This window comes from Prionailurus bengalensis, chromosome B2 (assembly GCF_016509475.1).
Source record: "Prionailurus bengalensis isolate Pbe53 chromosome B2, Fcat_Pben_1.1_paternal_pri, whole genome shotgun sequence".
NCBI classification, from domain to species: domain Eukaryota; kingdom Metazoa; phylum Chordata; class Mammalia; order Carnivora; family Felidae; genus Prionailurus; species Prionailurus bengalensis.
This window is the reverse complement of record NC_057349.1, coordinates 136,552,021-136,571,339: the sequence shown is the minus strand read 5'-3', so window position 1 is coordinate 136,571,339 and position 19,319 is coordinate 136,552,021. Positions and strand designations below refer to the sequence as shown.

The following is a 19,319-nucleotide window of genomic DNA, read 5'->3' as shown; positions in this document are numbered from 1 at the left end:
TCTTCTTTTCTCTCTCTCTTTTTTTTTTTTCCTCCTGTGACTCACAACCACGTACCTTCCCCCTCCAGCCAATAAAATCTTCCTTCAGTCGTCTTGCTTCCTGCCTCTTTTCTCTCTGGTCGCCAGACTTCCTAAGAATCTACTTCTACACTCAAACCTTTCCTCCGCACTCACCCCTCAGCCCGGAGCAAACGAGCTTCTGCTCTCCGCCAGTCTAACTGCCTCTGGACGGTCACAGATGGTCTCCCCACGGTCAAGTCATAAGTGGGGGCCCCTTCGCATTGTACTCTCCTTCTCTCACACAGGGTTATCGCCATGAGCATTCCCGAGTCTGTCCCTGCTGTGACTTCGGCGTCACCGTGACATCGCGTCATCTTTCTAAAACACCGCAATGCTCAAAATCACTTACTACACTGAATATTCTACAGAAGCTAGAATAAAGAATCTTCGTCATCCAAACCATGCTAGGCTTCTCTCCTGCCACAACCCCATCCGGAATGCTGTGTTCCAGCCACACTGGAACAATCGCTCCGCACTGTGACTACACTATGCACTTAGGAGCTTTCACGCCTTTGCTCGCACTGTTTCCCCTACAGTATCCGCACCCTCGCTCCTCTAAAATCCTACTTATCCTTCAAGGGTGAGCTCCACTGCCCTCTCCCCTGTAAAAATCCTCCTCTTATCCAGAAGTTATCATTCCCTTCACTGAGTTCCTACAGCATTTTGTCAATCAATACATCTGTTACAACACGTACAGCTTTATAGTCACAGCAAATGACTAGAATGTCTCCTCAAGTGAATTATGAGCCTTTTATGATCAAGAACTGTGTGTTACTCAGACCTTAGCCCTCAAACCTTCAGGGTCTCATACATAACCGGCATTCAACAAATACCTGTTGAGTTTAACTGGATTAATCCGAATCAAGAAAGCCCTAAGTACTAGGAAGACACCCCAAAACAGGACGTTGTTCCCTGACATTTACTCATTATGCAGACTTAACCATTCTACTGAAGTACTGTAAAATTCAGAACATTTTCAGGTAAAATTTTAAACTGTAACAGATGTTTCTCCCCACAGATACCCTCGGGTTATTACTTTTTGTTTCTCAAAATTCAAGTTATCTCGCAAAACATCTCCAGAAGCCAGCTCTCCCTCCAGGTAGGTCAGCTGACCCTGAAGAGTCTCCAACTTGCTTTCTGCTTTCTGGGCCCTCTGAAGAGCTTTCTGGTGAAACCCAGACTCATTTCCCAACTGTTCAACAAGCTCGGATATTCGGGCTTCAAGCTGGGAGACCATCTGGAAACAAAGAAACAGACAAGGATAAGCCTTGTTTCGGATGCACCAAAGTGTTCAAATCTAGTGCTCAACCCAAGCAACATAACTATTTATAACACCAACTTCCAGATTCTTCGTAAAAATTAAATAAAAAACAGGTAATTTGATAGCTGTATCTGCCTCTGCTTGAAATAAATCTGTATTCATTACCTAATAAAATATTTCTATTGGTATTTGTCTTCATTTTTATATAACTCCTTAAACAGGTTACTCGATAAATATTTATGGGTGATATTTACATACCCCTAAAACTGCCATTAATTTAGGAGCCTCAAAGCTTAACTGGAAAAAAAGTTCAGACAGAAAGTGCTTTTAAAACCTATGCAAGTGTCATTCTCCAGAGAAACTCCTCCACCATATATGGTGGATTAAAGATTATACAGTGAGTTAACTTTATAGTAAATTTATCCAGAATTCAAGTGCATAAAGATATTTTTTCAAGCTTTTTTTCAATTTTCCATTGAGTATCGGTTACTCAGGCATCAAAGTTCAGTGGTGCTGCTTCTGTGCTGTGTACCCATACAGTGATATTATCATTATAGCATTTGGAAGGTCAAACTTAACACAGCAATTCTACATGCAAGAAGGCGGGACAATCTGATTGCTACCTCCTCTCCCACAAAATGAAATCACAGTTTCTCCATTAAAGGCCCCCGTTCTCTTCACACACTCCTAACTTTTCCAATGCTTCCATCCTTCCCTGGAGTTTCTCTCTTTGTCTTGACGTTCCTATAAATAAGAATGTAAGTTTACCAAAGACCTCGGGTACATGCCGAGAAGACTCAAACTGAATCGACCTGATCCAGTCTTCAGGAAACACTGAATTTAATAAAGACACCAAGTTTGGGGTGAAAAATATGTTTTGTTTTGATGGTTAGTTTCAGAAGAGAAAAAAGAAAAAAGTAGACATTTACATATTACTTAGTACCATTCTTACAGAAACTGAAATATCTTGATGGTTTCAGGTTTATAGTTTCTGTTTAAAAAAATTCTGCTTACCTATCAATAACCATTTTAAAAAGCAAGAAAACACTCCAGCCATCTTCAAATATTTTGTAAAGCTATTATCTGGAAGAACACTAGGGTTTGCTCTGAATTGCCCTCAGAGCTTAAGTTAAGGACCAACAGGTCCAAATCAGAGAAATAATTCCACTTCGGTGAAAGGAACAATTTTTCCAGGTCCCCAAAATTACAAAGTAATATATACTCATTATAAAAGATTCATTAAAGGGGCGCCTGGGTGGCTCAGTCAATCGAGCGTCTGACTTCAGCTCGGGTCATGATCTCGCTCGCAGTCTGTGAGTTCCAGCCCCGCCTCAGGCTCTGTGCTGACAGCTCAGAGCCTGGAGCCTGCTTCAGATTCTGTGTCTCCCTCTCTCTCTGCTCCTCCCCTGCTCATGCTCTGTCTCTCTCTCTCTCTCTCTCTCTCTGTCAAAAATAAACATTAAAAAAAAATTTTTAAATAAATAAAGATTCATTAAGGACAAAAGAAAAAGTTTAAGGAAAAAAACCACTCAGAGGTTAACAACTATTAATATTTTCAAATAATTTATTTTTATGCCCTGTTAAAATACAGGTGAGATACTATATTTGCAATTTTATGTCTTTGTGTTTATCTCGTATTTTAAGCATCTTACTGTGGCTACAGTCAGGAAGGTTAGACTACTTCATCTCCAAATGCTCAAATCATGTGCTCCTGTGGCTCTCCAGGTCCCAGGCCTGTAATTCAATTAATTCTATACTTCTGTGGGTGCTTGAAATCAAATATTTGATGGCAAGCTGCTTAGGACCACATCCAAGGAATTGTGTTCTCCAAGGAAATTTCAATTTTAATTACAGAATATGAGCCTCTGAGAACTCCTCATTTTGTACTTCCTACCATTGGCACTTACTAATAAGAGATGTGATCTCAATGTAAAAGAAAGCTACGCCTGTCTTGGTATAATATACAAAGCCACCTACAAAACAACAGCCATCAAACAACACCCCCAAGATACTGCCCGGGGGAGGAGGGCTGTTTAATGATATTATATTATACAAGGCAGAGCACATGATTCTGCGCAGTAGGAAATGTGTTTCACGTTCGACTCCAAGTAGGAAGTGAGTCTTTCTACCTGGAAGTCCTTCAACACTTCTCCTACCCCATAGTTAACCTAACAAAGAGAATGAAACCAAAGAAAAAAGAGACACAGAAATCCTCAGCTGGAGAGATGGAGAACTGGGTAATCACTTAGCCACAGTCAGTACACTGAAGAAGGTCCCAGAGGAAAGCAAAGCCTGCCAGAGAAATTGATCAGGAAAGACTCCCATTTTGGGGGTGCATGGCTGGCTCAGTCGGGGGAGCATGCAACTCTTGATCTCAGGGTTGTGCGTTCCAGCCCCACATTGGGTGTAGAGATGACCTTTTTTTTTAATGTATATTTTTGGGAGAGAAAGAGAGACACTGAGTGTAACGGGGGAGGGGCAGAGAGAGAGGGAGACACAGAATCCGAAGCAGGCTCCAGGCTCTGAGCTGTCAGCAGAGCCCGACGCAGGGCTCGGACTCACGAACCATGAGATCAAGACCTGAGCTGAAGTCGGACACTTAACTGACTGAGCCACCCAGGCACCCCGGGTGTAGAGATTACTTAAAAAAAAATAACATCTGAAATGCACTAATGTGCAAATAGCCCAGTTACATTTAAAAAAAAAAAAAAGCCTCCCATTTTGAGGATGACACCTCAGGCAATGGCTGAAAGTGTAAGTAAGGTAGTGATAAGGACCCTGAAGAAAGAAGAGGACGTCCTGATGGAGACCAGACTGTGGCACGGGGTCTCTGGAGTCACACAGTCCCCGTCTCAAGTTCCCACTCTACTACTTAGCAGCATGTTAACTGAAGCAGGTAATCAACCTGTCTGAAACTTAGTGTCTTTGCTCTGACGATGAGATGATAATTTAGATAATTTGAGCAGCACAGTATTTCACACCCGACTGAAGTTCAATGCACTGCATCCATTTTTACCATCAGTATTCCTACTCCAGTATGTTGGTTCAGTCACTCCCATGCTTCTGTCATAAAGCGTTAAAGGGGCCCTTCAGAAATTGTCCTAGATCATGTTTCTCAAACCATCTGCAGCCCACAGAGCCTGTTTTTTAACTAAAAACCTTTCTGGGAAGGACAAATAAGGCGCAATGTGATATATCGAAGGTGACAAGATTCTTCCCGCATCCTCACCCGGTGTGGACCCAAGAGTGCTCCACGAAGCTTGAAGGGTCAGCAGAGTATGGCTTTTAAAATCACTGGTACGTAGACGGCTGAACTGTAAAGAAGCTGCAAACTCAAGATTCCGGTGTCCAGGAAGGAGCAAGCAGCTGGGAACCCCTCCATAGTCTACGTGTCCCAGAACTTAGCCTCATAAGCTTATTTTGGGTCTCAGTACATGTATGACCAATAGTTTTCAGAGAGATATTTACATAAATGTAGTCAAATAAATTAACACTCTAATCTGACTCGGTTCTCGGGAACATCAAATGCCAGCGCCTGGGTGAACATATGTGTCTCACCAAAACTGTGAAGTTGTGTTGTGTTTTCACACCGAGAACTCTGAAGAGTCAATAAGCTTTTCTTTTTTCTTTTTCCTCTTTTTCTTAGTATCATCTGTTAACATATCCCTAATATTCCGTGGGACAAAATGTGCCAGGGATTTCAACACGAGAGATGTAGGGAATCGAGGGAAAGGGAGAGGGATTATAATGAAGAAAACATACCTCATTTTTTTTTAAAAAAACAAAAACAAAAAGGCACTGAAGTAAATTAGCCTTCAAAAACAAGGAGCCTGGTGTTGGGAAGTGAAGTCATAATGCCCTAAAAAATTTCAGTCACTTCCCAAGGACAAGTAGTTGTTGATTTCACCAGAGAGACACTTTTGCCCTAAGATTAAACCAAAGAAAGCACAAGAGTTCTAAACTGAAGAAAGAACCACTTGGGTCACTTAAGGACCAGTGTCTTTTGGACATACAGCTCTTTTCTCACTAGTCAAGCTGTAATTTTCACTCAGGAAGTATATAAAATATGTTGTCAGGGACCAGGAATAAAACATCAATCAAATTCTCTTTCCTTATTATCGGTGTGTATGCTTTTTTTTTAGGGGGTGGAGAGGGACTGAGGGACAGAGAGAGAGAGAGAGAGAGAAGGGGAGGGAGAGAGAACCCCAAGCAGGCTCCACACTCAGCACAGAGCCCAACTGACACAAGGGTCATTCCCACAACCCTGGGATCATGACCTGAGCTGAAACCAAGGGTCGGGCTCTCTCAACTGACTGAGCCACCCAGGTGCCCCATGTCGACTTTTGTTACAGGTTAAATTGGGTTCTCCATAAAAGAGGTATGTTCAAGTCCCCCAGTACCTCAGAATGTGACCTTATTTGGAAATACAGTCTTTACAGAGCTGAGCCCTAATGCAATATGGCTAGTGTGCTTATAAAAAAGGGAAAATGTGGACACGGAGACACATACAAATAGAAGGAAAATAATGTGAAGATGTAGAGAGAATGCCATTCATAAGCCAAGGACCACCTGAGACTACCAGAAGCCAGGCAAGAGTCCTGGAACAGATTCTCCCTTATAGCCTCAGAAGAAGCCAACCTAGCCGACATCACGATTTTAGATTTACAGCCTCCAGAACTGGGAGACAATACAAACGCACTTCTATTGTTTAAGCCACCAGGTTAGAGGCACTTTGTTATGGGCATCCTAGGAAATTACGACACTGTAGATGCCAGGAGAGCCAAAATCTCTATCTTTTCACTCTCCCAGGTGCCCCCATAGCTAGGCGTGACCACGTAACATAATTTGGGGCAATGAAATGACAGTGGAAGTCTGCCGAAGATTCTGGGTAAATGTTTGGTTTTGTGTATTGGGAGAATTAGGAACAAAGCAGAATGATCAGATCAGATGAGGGAGCAGGGGGTTGTACAGCACGTCTCAGGTCCTTTAGGGCATCAGGCTGGGTCCCCACAGCTCACCTGGAGCCACTGGACCAAGAAACACTCCAGTGGACAAAATAAACCCTTATGTGTGCCTAAAGAAGAACAAAAGAGCTGTCTAGATAATCGTTTGTAAGCCTGTATGAATTGTCTTCAATTTAGGAAGTGACATAGAGATCAATCATGGTCCTGTCTCCTCTGTACATAATCACTTCTCATCCAGATGATGAGCTGGTTAGGAAACATCTAAAAGTAAGGAAGGGGCGCCTGGGTGGCTCAGTCGGTTAAGCATCCGACTTCAGCTCAGGTCATGATCTTGCAGTCCATGAGTTCGAGCCCCACGTTGGGCCCTGTGCTGACAGCTCAGAGCCTGGAGCCCGCTTCGGATTCTGTGTCTCCCTCTCTCTCTGCCCCTGCCCCACTCATGGTCTATCTTTCTCACTCTCAAAAATGAATAAATGTTAAAAAAAAATTTTCAAGTAAGGAAAAAAAAATGTTTGCCTCAAAAACCTACACTAAAATCTGAAAATGTCGCAACTTTCTGTCATTGTGCAAGACATCATTATTTCAAAAACACCTGTTACAAGTGTACTGAAATTTCAAGGCTAAACATCATCGAAACACTCATTTAGAATTCCTAGGAACCCAACAGCAGGACATTCCTTTAAGAGACTGGTTTCCAACCGGGGGTGATTTCATCCTCCAGGGACATTTGCCTGGAGACATCACTGGTTGTCACAAATTGAGAGGGAAAATAGTGGCATTGGTACCTACTGGGTAGAAGCCAGAGATGCTGTTAAATACCCTACAATGTACATACAAAGCAGCCCCATGACAAAGGATTATCCAGCCTGAAACGTCAATAGTGCCAAACTGAGAAACACTACCCCAAGAAACAGTAAAGCTTTTAAAAAGAGAATTTGACTTGGCTATAAGCAGAAAAGCCAGGAACAAATAGAAGTGACTTACTGAAAGCGTGTGGGCGGTGTCCTGAATTCTACTGAGAACTGCAAATACAGGAGAGTAAAAATGAACAGCAACAGGGAAAATAAGAAAGGCAAGGTTCACAAAGTAGGAGTCTACATGAAGCGGCAAAATTTGCCAGGCCCGGCCTGAACCCACCACTGGGCCTTCGCATGGGTGTTATGCAACTGTTGAGTGTGTGTTTAACCACGGCAGCTGGCAGGGGTGTATGGCCCCCTCAACAAACAGATTCATCAATCTGCAAAGCTCCCATTCTTTAGAAACATTTCTAAGACAATATATGAAATCCATTTTCTCCTGATTTTACTTGAAGATGAGTCACACAAGATGCCAGCTATACGCTTGATTTCGGGCTTTTAAATAGTGAGAACAGCTATTGAAAAAAATTACAGGGTAGAAAAGGCAGACAAAGGCACTAAAAAGACTCTGAATCATTCTGATTTTTATGGGGAGTAGGGGAAGGCACAGCCAGCTTAACCAATTTACATCATTTTGCTTCAGAAAATAAACATATACATCACGCTGACAATTTTATGCCATGCTTCACATGCTGAATTAAAATAGTTTCAGGAAAACATTTGGAAAACCAGAAGAGGGAAGCAATAAAATGAAATGCTTAAGGACCATTAGCTACTGAAGTGCATCTCTTACTAGACAAGGTAAATAACTTAATGAAATTGTTCTCAGTCCTGGAAGTAATGTTCTTCTGCAATCCAGGACCAATCACAAGAAAAACTGAGTTACCCTCAGAGACCTGCACATTTTATATCCACAAAGAGAACCCTACACCTGGACAAAGGGGTCACCTGACTTGCTCCTAAGAGCACACATGAATTTTGGAGAATTTTTTTAAAGGGGATTGGAAATGTTTTATCATTAAAGGAAATTTTCAAATGCCACCCTGAACTCTGAGTTAGTGATGGCTCTGAGTATTTTAGAAACATCAAAAAAGGGAAAAATGCAATTTCTCCTTTGAACCAACATGAACTCACAGAGGTAGATCACAATGGAGTTACACCTAGAATTTGGATATTATTTACTTTAAAACCTCATTACTTAGGGCTTCAGTAATTTGCATTTGATGGTAATTTAGTCAGGCTGAAGTTGACTCTGCTAAGCAAAGCTAGACAGTAAAAGAGAATTTTTTTTAAAGTTTTTTTATTTATTTTGAGAGAGAGCGCGAGCGGGTGGGGAGGGAGAGAGAATCCCAAGCAGGCTCCGTGCTGCACAGAGCAGGACGCAGGGCTCCATCTCATGAACCATGAGATTGTGACCTGAGATGAAATCAAGAGTCAAGTCGCCTAACCGACTGAGCCACCCGGGTGCCCCAAGGAGAATTATTAATAGTATAAACAAGATAGCAATATTAAACAAGCTTCAGTCATATATATGAATCCAAACATCTATCTCCGTTTGTTCAACAGGTTCCCTAAAAGACTGTTCCAGGCACCAATGCGTTATGAAGAGAAGGAGGGAGATGAGGAGAATCAAGGGTAGCGATAGTTAATATTTATCATCATTGTGTGCCCGGCACTGCATTAAGGACTTCAGAACAATCTTCTTTTTCATTTATTGCTCGCAACAAGCAATAACCTTATGGGGCAGATACTCTTACAGGCCCGGTAACCCTCACGTGCAATTCCAAAATCCGAAAGTATCTGGAAACAGACAGCTTTTTTCATAACTCACTTGCTGATAAAGCTTGACCTGACCGGAGCTGGCAGAAAACCCTGACCCGAAGTGACACAAAGCTCTTCACAGTCCTGGTGTGTTCTGTGTGATGGATTTGTCACAGCTTCTGCTGCAGAATGATGAATGTGGTTCACTCTGGGGTGCCGCCTCAGACCCCACTGAGGAGGGATGTGTAAAAGAGAGCTCCCTCCATTACCGTCCCCTGTACTATTTCACCTTTCTAAACCCTGAAAAATTCTCAATTCAAAACCACATTGGGCCCCAAGGGGTTCAGATAAGGGGTGTGGCCCCTCAGCCCTCCCCGTCCAGCAGGTGAGAACACAGAATCTCAAAGACAGGTTCTCAGGAGCCCGCCCATGGCACACCTGGAGTGAGCGAGTATTGCAGTAGAGACAGGATTCAGTACAGTCAGGTCTGACTCCAGAACCCCCATTGTCATTAGCTGTCATTTGAGTGACTCCCCAGGCTCCCTAAGCATGACATACAGCTGAAAGTAATAAAAACCACACTTAAATGATACTTTCACTAACTCAGCAAACTACTGTCCTTAAGAACCTCAGAAGTCACCACTCACACTTTTCCTGCTCTCTCCCTGGCTGGTCGTTTCCCGGATCCTTTCCAAAATAGCATCCTCCGTGGGCACAACCGTGCCCCAGTTGCCCCCGAGCAGCGCTGCGACTTTCTCCCTAAACGAGGAGTGCTGGTTTCTCGAGGCTGCCGTCGCATCCCGGCTGGCCTCCAAGCTCTTCTCCAACTCGCAAGAGCTTTTCTTCAAGAGGCTCAGTTCCTGCTTCGAGGCATCCCAGACCCGCTGGCCAGCAAGCAGCCTTTCTTGGAAGAGCTTGACTTCCCTTTCAAGAGCCTCCTTTGTCTCTACAGCACTGAGCAGGTCCTGAAACAAGTACAGAAAGTGAAGACAGGTACCTTAGCAGCCACTGAGGGACACGAGCATTTGCCTTCCGTTTACCTTGCTTACGGACTTCACGGAGTTAGGATTAAATCACGACATTCCCTGTTTAACTGTAAATTCCCCACCATCTCTTCATAAAAATTGTAAATTTTAAAAGCTTAACATTAAAAATTTTTTTTAATTATTTTTTAATTTTTTTTTTTTTGAGAGAGAGAGAGAGAGAGAGACAGGGACAGAGAGCAAGTGGAGGAAGGGGGGAGAGAGAGAGAGGGAGATACAGAATCCAAAGCAGGCTCCAGGCTCTGAGCTGTCAGCACAGAGCCCGACGCAGGGCTTGAACTTGTGAACTGCAAGATCATGACATGAACCGAAGTCAGACACTTAACCAACTGAGCCACCCAGGTACCCCAACGTTAAAAATTGTTTAATTAAAAAAAATTAAATTTTAAGGGCTCTGTCAGGTAAATTTAGGTGTCTAAAAAAAGAGAAGGGATAAAAAACCAGGGCCAGGAAAAGAAGGAAACTGGCATATAAGCCTTTTCTGTGTGGACCTCTGGAAAGACTTAACAAAAACAAGTTGTTGGCTAACATCTGGTAGAGGCAATCCATATTCAGAAAATGTTTACAGGATTATCTGCTGTAAAGTTTGATATACATGGAAACTGATTTTGAATAAACAGGAAACCCTCAGAGTCCTACCTACACTCTAAAATTGTTTGAATAAAGATGATTCCGTAATACTCTTTTAAATAATACAGTAGCATTTTCATAAAAACATCATTGCATAAAGGAGAATCAGATCTTGCTTTCAATATTCATTTACTGTGTATCTTCTTGTCTCATAAAACTGATAGAACCTGAAGAAAAGAGACAGAAATATCTATTTGGCGGGTGGGAGAAATAAAAGTAGAGGGAAATAAAGTACCATACTGAGAACAATAATTTTTAAAAAAATTTTTTTAATGTTTATTTTTGAGAGACAGAGACAGAGTATGAGCAGGGGAGGGGCAGAGAGAGAGGGAGACACAGAATCCAAAGCAAGCTCCAGGCTCTGAGCTGTCAGCACACAGCCCAATGCAGGGCTAGAACCCACAAGCCGTGAGATCATGACCTGAGCTGAAGACAGATGCTTAACCGACTGAGCCACCCAGGTACCCCAAGAACAGTAATTTTAAAGAATATAATGTGTATTGTTAGGTTCACAAAAATAAAGGAAGGGCATAAGGGAGGCTACCTGTGTAGCTACTTCTATTTACTATAATCCAGAATGGTGCAAAGAGGCATAAAAAAAGGACAAGTTTAAAGTCATTTTTAAAAAATGGGGCACCTGAGTGGCTCAGTCAGTTGAGCATCCAACTCTCGATTTTGGCTCAGGTCATGGTCCCAGGGTAGGGGATTGAGCCCTGCATTGGGCCCCATGCTGAGCATGGAGCCTGGTTAAGATTCTCTATTTCTGGGGCACCTGGGTGGCTCAGTCAGTTGAGCGTCCGAGTCCGGCTCAGGTCATGATCTCCCAGTCCGTGAGTTCAAGCCCCACGTCGGGCTCTGTGCTGACAGCTCAGAGCCTGGAGCCTGCTTTGGATTCTGTGTCTCCCTCTCTTTCTGCCCCTCCCCCACTCTCTCTCTCTTTCAAAAATAAACATTAAAAAAAAACAAGTTTTTAATACTATGTTAGAGTCAAAAACAACAAAAAGCAAACAGTATCTTTGAATAACAGATTCCACATCTAAACAGGCCAGCAACATTTCAGGCTACTAGTTAAAATGCACTCATCCATCTTGCATCAGAACTGGACTTTTAGAAAGAATGTATCTCCACCAACAGCTTGAAGACAGGAAAGATGTTACTTCTTTGCTTTTTATAAAAAAGAGAATATATTGTGGTTGGCTCCACAGCTCAGAGGTTAGAGCACCGGTCTTGTAAAAAAGAGACTATCTTACTTTTTTTTCCTTCTGATTTTTTAATCAAGGAAGTCTCCAGCAACAATTTGAAATAAAAGTCATTGAGTGGATAGGTAGTTAGAGAAGGCTGCCCTTTTCAGAGATGTAATGGCTAAACTAATTATGGATTATGGAACCTATTTTGTGAGACACTTTGCTTCTCAAGGTCCTGGCAACAGCTTCGTTTCCCGGCTCCCTTTCGATTCTAGTCTTCCGTAAGGAGAAGCTTCACTACTGCTAATTAAATTACAGCCCTTAAAGTAGAGTCAAGGGCACTTTATCACAAATACAATATTTTAAGACTTTACGGATTTCTTTCTCAGATAGTAATACAATAGCTGCTCCATTTGGATAACCAGTATCAGCGCTGGTGATAATAAATTAGAAACTACATGTTTTACTTAAAAACTACAATCTAGCATGTGGTTAGAAAACTGAAGTCCCAAATTCAGTGATACAGAGCTCTAAAAAAAAACAAAAAAAAAAAAAACAAAAAAAAAAAAAAACCTCTAGAATGTTATATGCTGACTTTTATATTAAAAGAAAACCCCTAACACAAAAGGGGAATTTCCATGACCGAGAGAGTGAGTGATATTTTTAACTAAGTACAAAAAGTTCTCAAAATACACAAAAAAATATATCAGACGCTTGAGTACTATAGACATACTGTCGGTGTGGAGTAGACTAACCAACCGGCAGCTTTCACCAAGACACCAATAAGCAGTTAAAATATTCCAGCTATGAGGAACTTTTTTCCACCCCGATATCAGATTATTGTCTCTCTGCGCTCAAGACAAGAGCCAGTCCCTAACAAACCCAACACATGAAATTTCACGTCTGGTAAAAGTCAGAAAATTCATTTGTGATCATAAAATACAGGAGCACATGTCAGCAGGCTGGATTTCTCTTCTGGACACGTTTCAGCCCAGCGAACTATATGCTGTTTCTCACATGAAGCGCAGGCCTTGGGAGCCAGTGACAGGGCCTTGGGGATGGCCGCTCCCTCGGCGCTCTGATTAAGCGCTTGAGGATTTCGGAGCACTGGGCTGATCTACTGGGAACAGATGTCCTCAGGCTGCAAATGCAATTACCTGTAGAGCTAGCAGAGAGAGAACTGGAGTGTGGTTGCATGGCTACCTCAAGGATACACTTGTGTAGTGTGACATCGGTATCACCGGCCAGGACCCGGGGACTGCTGTCAGACTACACTGACACGCAGAGCAAGAAACAAGTGCTCTCTCTAAGCAAAATCAGGGCTGACCTCCACAGAGAAAATCACATTTGCAGACGAGGACAGGCCTTACAGAGACAGTGAGGGGATCTCTCTTTTTTTTTAATTTTTAATTGAGCTTTAGTCCTATTAATGCAAGAAATTAATAATGACCCCTCCACAATTACTTTTGGCAAAAACAATTGTAAATAATATGATGAAGGTGTTTGAGTTAGCTTCCCAATTAAATGCATGTCTGTATCAATTCCCAATTAAATGCATTAAATAATAAAATCGTTCAAAGGTTTGTATTTATTTATTTTTATTGCAGAGAGAGAGAGAGAAGGGAAAGGGGCAGAGGGAAAGAGAGAGAATCTCAAGCAGACTCCATGCTCAGTGCAGAGCCCGATGCAGGGCTCAATCCCACAATCCTGGGATGATGACCTGAGCAGAAACCAAGAATCAGATGCTCAACTGACTGAGCCACCCAGGTGCCCCCAAAGGTTTGTTTTTAAAATACAGTTGTCTCCTGTTTTAATCATGCTGCCTACTATATGGATTTGCATATGCACAAGATCAAACTTCTTCTCAAAAATATATGACTAATTATCAACCTCTGGCTTGAGTTTAACTCATCCAACCCCAGACAAATTTTGCAAAATTAAAAACCAGTGGATTACATCTACCTACTGTAGTTAAATTTAACAAAAAAGCTCAGAAATTCTCCCAAAAAGGTGTTCTTATTCGTTATTGGTAGAAGTGTGAATAGGTGTAATTCTGATATAAATATATAACAAAATAGGGGTGTCTGGGTGGCTCAGTCAGTTGAGCATCCGACTTTGGCTCAGGTCATGATCTCATGGTTCGTGGGTTCGAGCCCTGCGTCAGGCTCTGTGCTGACAGCTCAGAGCCTGACCCTGCTTTGGATTCTGTGTCTCCCTCTCTCTCTGTTCCTCCCCCACTCGCTCTCTCTCTCAAAAATAAACATTAAAAAAAATTTTTAATCTAACAAAATAGAATATATGTAGGCCCTGTGGCCCTACAAGTCTAGTGTCAAGATTAGATCTGTAGGATAGACTACTAAATATGGAAAATGATGTACGTGCAAAGTTATTCCATTACAATACAGCAAAAGATTAGGTACTACACAAATACTCACTGATATGTGATGGGTTAAACCAATATGAGACACCTGTACCATAGAACACAATGTAGTCTTAAAAAGAATTGAGTAAACTTTTTATGTACTGATACGGAAGACTCTCCAAGGTACAGTTAGTGAAAAAAGTAAGGTGCCTAATCAAGTGTCTAGTGCCATTTGTACCTACATAAACAGGACACCTCTCTAGAAACAAGCACAAGCAAGTGCCCATTTTGCTCATCTCTGGAGAAGGGACCTGTAGCTGGGGGGCATAAACGTAAGGAAGATATGACAGAACACTGACAACTATGAAAACACCCGGGAAATGCTGGTCCATGTAAAGTGCCGAGTCAATAGTGATAGAAACACACATACACACACACACACAGACACCCTAGGCTGTCCCAGTGGCATCATCAAACCTGGAAAATAATAAGAATTCAACTTAAGTTTGAAATTCTCATTATTGACAAACTCAATACAAGTTGACAATGAATTTAGCTGCTCGTGAGGCCGGCGTGTTCCTGGGCTTCACCACAGTACTGCAAACACTGTGCCCTGTAATGGTCAGATTGTACTTGGAGGACCATGGACAGTTCCCAGCTGGAAATTTTAAGAGGGACATTGTCAAAATGGAATGGATTCAGCATCCCATGGTGGGATTAGACCCATAATAAAAAATATTTATGTACTCATGTTATTTTAAGTGCTGTTTTAATTTATTTTAAATGCATAGACTGAATCTAAAGTCAAAGTTTTAGAAGACTTTGGAAGACTTAATTATAGTTACAGAACACAACATAAGTATTACAAACCTTGACAACGTAAATACAATAATAAAATAAAACTGGGAAGAGAGGGGAGTAAAAAAGCAGGAGACATTACATTCCTTCTACACTCTAGCAGAAAGTCTAAAAATACTATCTCACGTTGGTGAATCAGAAACAGAAATGTATCCCTTTTAAGTCTCAATAGTAACTATCAGAAGCTAAAATAGGAATGGCTCTCAAGGAATCTACTCCTGAAATCATTGTTGCACTATATGCTAACTAACTTGGATGTAAATTTAAAAAAATTAAAATTAAAATTAAAAATAAATAAAAATTTTAAAAAATAAATAAAGCAGGAATGCCCCATCGAGGCTAGAAGTGGAAGGAGAGAGGGTTTTAAATTTTACTTCAGAGTCTTAGGAATGGTTTACTTTTTATAATCTGAGCAGATATTATTTTAGTGCTTATTTTCTTTTTAATTCCTCACTCAGAGGCTAGAACTCTCCCAAACTAACAGATGATAAGAAATAAGATTCAAAGTTTGAAAGATACAGGCTGTTTAGCCAAAAGAAAAGACTTAGAAATCCATAACAAATGTCTTTAAAAGCTTGAAAGTTAGCCATAAGAAAGAGATTTCAGTTTATTCTATGAAGTTTCATTAAGAGAGAACCAGAATAGGATGTGAATTATGGGGATTCTGACCCTGACTTGCTACAATGAAGAACTGTGAAACAACTGAACTACACAGAGAATATGGACCTCCTTGTTCAGTAGTGAGTTCCTTGTCTCTGGAGGAGTTCAAGGGGAGCCTGGAAACTAGCTAGACACTGACATTTTAATTTTTTTTAATGTTTTATTTATTTTTAAGACAGAGGGAGACAGATGGGGCGCCTGGGTGGCTCAGTCGGTTGAGCGTCCGACTTCGGCTCAGGTCATGATCTCACGGTCCGTGAGTTCGAGCCCCGCGTCAGGCTCTGTGCTGACAGCTCAGAGCCTGGAGCCTGCTTCGGATTCTGTGTCTCCCTCTCTCTCTGCCCCTCCCCCGTTCATGCTCTGTCTCTCTCTGTCTCAAAAATAAATAAAAAAAAACATTAAAATAATTAAAAAAAAAAAAAAAGACAGAGGGAGACAGTGCATGAGTGGGGATGGGGCAGAGAGAGAGGGAGACACAGAATCCGAAGCAGGCTCCACGCTCTGAGCTGTCAGCACAGAGCCTGACGCGGGGCTCCAACTCACGAACTGTGAGATCGTGACCTGAGCCGAAGTCGGATGCTCAACCGACTGAGCCACCCAGGCGCCCCCAGACACTGACATTTTAAAGATGATTCTGATTTCACACAGAGAGTTACATGATCTAGATTCTAAAAGACCTCCGGGTCACTTCCAACATCATAATTCTAGGATTGTGAAGAGATCTTCAATTTCTTTAGTAATTTATCCTACCTAGTAAGTCCTTACTTCCAGAAACTTATTTCCATATGCCTATACTCTTAAAATAATGTTACGTTTCTTTGGATCCCTGGGTAAAAGTAAATAACTGGAAAAGGAAATAAAAACACTGAGCATCTTCAGGTGATGGGCATGTCCTGAGTACTTCATGTATATCATTCAATGCTAAAACTAATTGTAAGAGATAGGTCCTTAAATTATTTTTCTATTTTACAGACAAAAAAACTGAGGTTCAAGGAGGTAAGGTTGTATGCCTCAGATCACATAGTCAAATGATTCTGGAGCCTGGATAAAAACCTGAGAGCCTAGCCTCATAACCACTCCACTCCCTGTTTACTGTCTCATGCTGTTCTCTCTTACATTTACTGCTTTAGGGTAACACACCAGAGAAGCAGAGGGGACATCCTTCCAAACCAGACCTGACTAATTCCAAAACCAATATTCTTTCTTAGCTTCACTTCTAGCTACCAGAATTAAAAGAAAATGTGAACAGTGTGAAGAAAAAGGCGCTGTCTGAAATCCCATATGTAAATTTAATTTCTGATCCACTGAGCTGAACTTGTACAGTCTATGGGAAACGTATGTGTAGCTTGTGTAGGTAAAGTGCCTATGTCTTTCAACACTGAATTATTTCAAAATAACCAAAAGAAAAGGTGCCAATCTTTGACGGTTGTTAAAACATACTTCAATACTAACTACTAAAGATTTTTAAAGAATATAATTTCCACATATGTAATAAATCACCTGGACTTTTATTTGGGAAATTTTTTTATAAAGTAACCTAAATAGAGTAGTTAAGAAAGTCAGAAAAATTGAGTTTGGTAAAAACAGCACCACAGCCGGTGGAAACCACTCCTTCTGCAGTCATTCTGGGCTTCGTTAATAAAGTAAGTTTCCTACCTCAAAAACAGAGCTTTAGAAAGCATTATGAAGATTCTTCCTGAGGCCATTAATGTGTCAACAAAACCACTAGTCAGTATTTTTCAGCAGTAAATCTTTGGAGTCATAATCCTATGAATGAGCACTTTATTAAAGACCTCAAGTTTTTTTACTGCCCGTATTTTTTTTACAATTTTTATTATTTTGGCAGGAACTTCATCCCAAAATGAATGTGTTTCCAAGCCTGAACAACATTGCATCATTTACAAGTTAAGATACATATAAGAAAAGGAATAAGTTCTGTTTTTCTGATGTGCTCTTATAACACATTTTCATTTCCTACTGCTAATCTTCAGGTGTGCATTTTCATAAATAAATAATAAATTCTTCCTAATTTTCAAGGCTTGATAACTTAACAATTACTATTTGTGATTGAAGTTATTCATTCACTGAGGAAATCTGCATAACTACAAATTGCTGTAGTTCCACTGACAAATAAGTTTTAGCATCAGACTGGTATGCAGGATATAGCTATGAATATACATGTAAAGGGATTATTTTGTTAACAGCATAATAATTTAATGACCCAAATCCCAGCTTTGCTACTTAATAGCTATGTGAACTTGAGCAAAGTACATAACTTCTTTGAGCACTTAGCACGACTATGCTAATGGTAAGTGATTTATAAACAGTGACTATTATACTATATTGCTGATAGTATTACAGTAAAAAATCTGTAAAAAAAAAAAAAGGGGGGGGTTGGGGGGTGCCTGGGTGGCTCAGTCAGTTGAGCGCCCAACTCTTGATTTTGGCTCAGATCATCATCCCAAGGTTGTGGGATCGAGCCCTGTGTCAGGTTCTGTACTGAGCATGCAGCCTGCTTAAGATTCTTTCTCTCTCTCTCTCTCCTTTCCTCCCTCTCTCTCTCTCGCTCTCTAGGCGCACCTGGGTGGTTCAGTTGGTTAAGTGCCAACTTTGGCTCAGGTCATAATCTCACAGTTCATGGGTTCAAGCCCCACATCAGACAGTGCTGACAGCTCAGAGTCTGGAGCCTGCTTTGGATCCTGTGTCTCCCTCTCTCTCTGCCCCCTCCCCCACTCACGTTCTGTCTGTCTGTCTCTCTCTCTCTCTCTCTCTCAAAAATAAAGTAAACATTTAAAAAAATGTCTCTTTCTCTCTGTCCCTGCTCCGCTCCTCCCCCACTCCCACTCAAATGCTCTCCCTCCTCTCCCTCTCTCTAAAGTTAAATAAATAAATAAATAAATAAATAAATAAATAAATAAATAAAGTAAGAAACCTGAGAGACTTAAATTTCACTCAGAAGTCTTACTGGTAGGTAAGAGATTAAAAGCTAATTTTGAAATAATTTTTTATATGTTGAAAGACAAAGCAGCAAATAAGTAATTATGATTAAGATTCAAAACATACTACTATGAAACAAAAGATATTTTAAAAACTCTAAATATCACTTTTAAGTTAAAATACCAGTATTACTTTATTACTAAAACGTACTTCTAGCTCTGTCCACTGAAAGAAATGACATCCCAACAGCAATGAGCACACCGAAAGCCTAACTCTTGGCTTTCAGCACCATCCTCCAGTAACAGGCACCAAAGCTCCCTAAAGAATAGGTTGATTGTAGTTCTGTGGTCTGAAAGACCCTAAGATGTCCTGTGTTCTGTCAGAAAAAGCAAGGAAATGTTAAAAGACTAAAGGGATGAGGTTCAAGGTCACCGAGACCATCCTGAAGGGGCTGCTGCTGCTGGGCCAATTCAGTGAATTTGGAGCACCAAAAAAAATAAAAATAAATAGTCACCGACTATAACGATGAGTAAATAAAAATCCATGTGTCCACAGAACTGAAAAGGAATAAAAAGCTTTTCTTTACAGAAGAATGCCAGCTAATAAGCAAAAGGAGTGGTAAGATTAGAATATTACCTTTTTGCCACCCCTGAGGTAATTAATCCAGGCAAGAATCAACGATGGTAACACCACTTGGTAAAGTCAATGGGGAACAGAAATAACCTGCCAATTATCAGAACTA

At 41.1% G+C, this 19,319-nt stretch overlaps 1 protein-coding gene across 1 annotated transcript in view; it reads right to left on the bottom strand.

The window, feature by feature from the left end:
- Positions 1 to 19,319, bottom strand: part of CCDC170 (coiled-coil domain containing 170) — a 101,854-nt gene that overhangs the window by 27,055 nt on the left and 55,480 nt on the right. The window contains exons 6-7 of the mRNA XM_043592623.1: positions 9,551 to 9,868; positions 1,097 to 1,297 (exon numbers count right to left, since the gene is read on the bottom strand). Of these exons, the coding sequence (XP_043448558.1) occupies positions 1,097 to 1,297; positions 9,551 to 9,868 (519 nt within the window). The remainder of the gene's footprint in view (positions 1 to 1,096; positions 1,298 to 9,550; positions 9,869 to 19,319) is intronic.